The sequence below is a fragment of the Monodelphis domestica genome, chromosome 1 (assembly GCF_027887165.1).
Source record: "Monodelphis domestica isolate mMonDom1 chromosome 1, mMonDom1.pri, whole genome shotgun sequence".
NCBI classification, from domain to species: domain Eukaryota; kingdom Metazoa; phylum Chordata; class Mammalia; order Didelphimorphia; family Didelphidae; genus Monodelphis; species Monodelphis domestica.
Window position 1 is genome coordinate 304,744,174 of NC_077227.1, and position 3,035 is coordinate 304,747,208.

The window sequence follows — 3,035 nt, forward strand, 5'->3', positions numbered from 1 at the left end:
ATGATTTTTGAAACCAAGTAATAATGTTTGAAATTTACCAAATATAAAATGTTAGAAAATAGATATAAAAAAGAATACATCTCCTCCCTGAACCTCTGCTTATCAGAAATAGGAAAGAGCAGCAGAGACAAAAAGGAATTGAGAGAGAGAGCGCAGGGGCAGCTGCATAGCTCAGGGGATTAAGAGACAGGTATAGACTTGGGAGGTCCTGGGTTCAAATTTGATCTCATACACTTCCCAGCTGTGTGACTCTGGGCAAGTCACATAAGCCTCATCATACACAGTACTGATTCCTAGACATATTCCTGTACTATTCTTGTATTGTATTCTTGTATTCCTTGTACTATTCTGAGGTGAAGGTTTAAAAATAAGTAAACAAACAAATAAATAAATAGATAAATAAATAAATAAATGAATGAATGAATGAATGAATAAACAAACAAACAAATAAATAAATGAATGAATGAATAAATAAATGAATGAATGAATGAATAAATAAACAAATAAATAAATAAATGAATACATAAATAAATAAATGAATGCATGAATGAATGAATGAATAAATAAATAAAAAAGAGACAGAGGAATATTCATAGGGATTTGGGAGACAATCACAGACCTTGAAAATAAAATTATCAGCCTCACTCTTTACCTGTTGTTGTAACTGGGCTCCTTGTGCTCAGAGTTCTGGAGTTCCCTCTCTGTCATTCTCCACCAGAACTCTCTGAGAGGTGGTTTTTGTCTGCTCTCTCACTCCTCTCCCTCACTGTGTCTCTTGCACAGTAATACATGGCTGTGTCCTCAGTTTTCAGGGAATTCATCTGCAGGTGCAGCAGGCTGTTGCCATTGTCCCTGGAGATGGTGAATCGGCCTTTCACAGAGTCTGCATAGCCTGTGCTACTGCCATCATAACTAATGTATGAGACCCACTCCAGTCCTTTCCCTGGAGCCTGGCGGACCCAATTCATGCTATAGTCACTGAAGGTGAATCCAGAAGCTTTGCAGGAGATTTTCAAGGATCCTCCAGGCTGTCTCACATCTCCCCCAGACTCTACCAGCTGAATATCACAATGGACTCCTGCAAGCAAAGAGTCATTAGAGACAATAGTCACACAGAGCTACCACTTCAAAGACTCTTTCCACCTGCAAAAAAAAAAAAAAGTTTAAGAAATGAAATCTACCTTGCAAAATCATCAGAATGAAAATGCCATTGAGTCCAAATCCCATGACTTAGGCTCTACAGTGTCAGTCCTCAGTTGGGAAAGGCCACACAAAGAGAAGCTCCTCTCCCAGAGCAGCAGACACAGGTTTTGTGCTTGGTTCATGCCCAGAGGGAGGAGCCCCATTTGCATGTCTTCCTCTATTTAATGGGAGGAAGAGCAGCTGCCTTCCACTGTGATGATTCCCTTTCCTGAACTACAGAAGCATGAAACCCCCAGAGTTGGTTCTATAGCCTTGAGGAAGGTTGTGGTGACACTGAGAATCCAAGTATCATTGTGAGGTCTCAGTGACTATGCTCTATCACTTCATCTGATACAGTCTCAGTACCAAGAGTATCCTCATTAGTGCCTTCTGTGTTCTTGGCCACCTCTGAAATGAATTTTTAATGTGTTTGGAAGTGGTGTAGTCATCTCAGAACATGAGTCATGCTTCTTGTGAAGTATTTTCTTTAATTCAACTCCATGGAAAATAGTATAAATCATTGTAAAATCAATTTATTAAGCAAACACTGGTGGAAAATGCTGATGATACAGGAAAAAAAAAAGATGAGAGCACACCTTGCCCTCAAAGGCTCCACATTCTAATGGAAAGATAGTAGGTAAATAACCAGATATATAGGACATACATGAAGAGATGATGAGGACTAATTTCAGAAGTTTTAGACCCAGGCAACGACAAAAGGCCTTCAATAAAAGTTGATATTTTAATTGATATTTAAACTGAGATGTAAAAGTAGCCAGGGAAAACTAAGAGATGAATGTTAGGAAGGACATTGCAGGTATGGAGATGACCAGTTCAAAGACAGAGGAACCACAGAAGATGGAGTGTCATGGGCATGAAACAGCAAGGAAGTCAGTGTAGTCAGATGTGAAATTATAGTGAAAATTTACAATTAATTAGATTCAATTATAAATTGTTTATATCCTGGAATCCCTTTTCATTGAAATAGAGTAACCACATGTCCTTGTGGTGTTCTGGAGTCTATAGATTTTTCTCAAAATTATGTATTATTTTCATAATACAAAATACAAGGAATTACAAAGGAAGTCAATGATATTGAAATATAATCATTAATTTCAAACAAACAAAAAGCTTATGGGCATCAGATTAAGAACCACTGGTGTTCTGGTCTCTCATAAACTCTTTCTATAATTAACTCTCAAAGTCTCCTCAATAAAATAGTTCTCTTAGTTCCCTCTCAGTGTCTCACATAGACTTTTCTAACTATCACAGTTAACTGATAGTACCTAACATTGTATTCAGTCACTCTTAAAGAAAGTAATAAAATATAAAGCACTTTTCATCACCTCTGATCTATTTCCCTCTAGACACTAGTGTTCTCTCTCCCAGAACTACTTTTGTTTTTATATACTCAGTACATAGTCATTTATGTACTGAGGGAGGCCAAAATGACCAGCCTTGAAAGTACAGGAAGGCCTTAACAAGCTGGCTAGCCTTGGAAATTAGTCAGAACCATAAATATGCCAAACCCCAGCTGCAAGGGGTACCAGATAAAGTCCAAGAAACCCCAATAACATAAGAACCATAAACATGCCAAACCCCAGCTGCAGTGGGTACCAGATAAAGGCCAAGAAGACCCCAATAACATAAAATTGTCAAAGTCCCAAGAATAGTAGGAAGCAGATAAGAACTATACATGCCGACAAAACTCAAAGAATGGTATGTAAGGGGCTGGAAGGGGGGCCATACATGCTGAAAAGTATTTAAAGCCCAGCCTGTCAGAAGCAGCTCAGAACTCTGATGGCAGAGGTTCCCACTGATGTGCGTATCAGTTCCATAATAAACGGCCTCTT

The 3,035-nt window shown here is 38.5% G+C and overlaps 1 gene segment (V, D, J or C); it reads right to left on the bottom strand.

Moving 5' to 3' along the window:
* Positions 1 to 585: 585 nt before the first annotated feature.
* On the bottom strand, positions 586 to 1,284 carry LOC130458191 (immunoglobulin heavy variable 3-43-like). The segment is given in 2 exon segments: positions 586 to 1,078; positions 1,182 to 1,284. Coding segments are annotated over 2 exon segments (420 nt in total).
* Positions 1,285 to 3,035: the final 1,751 nt, after the last annotated feature.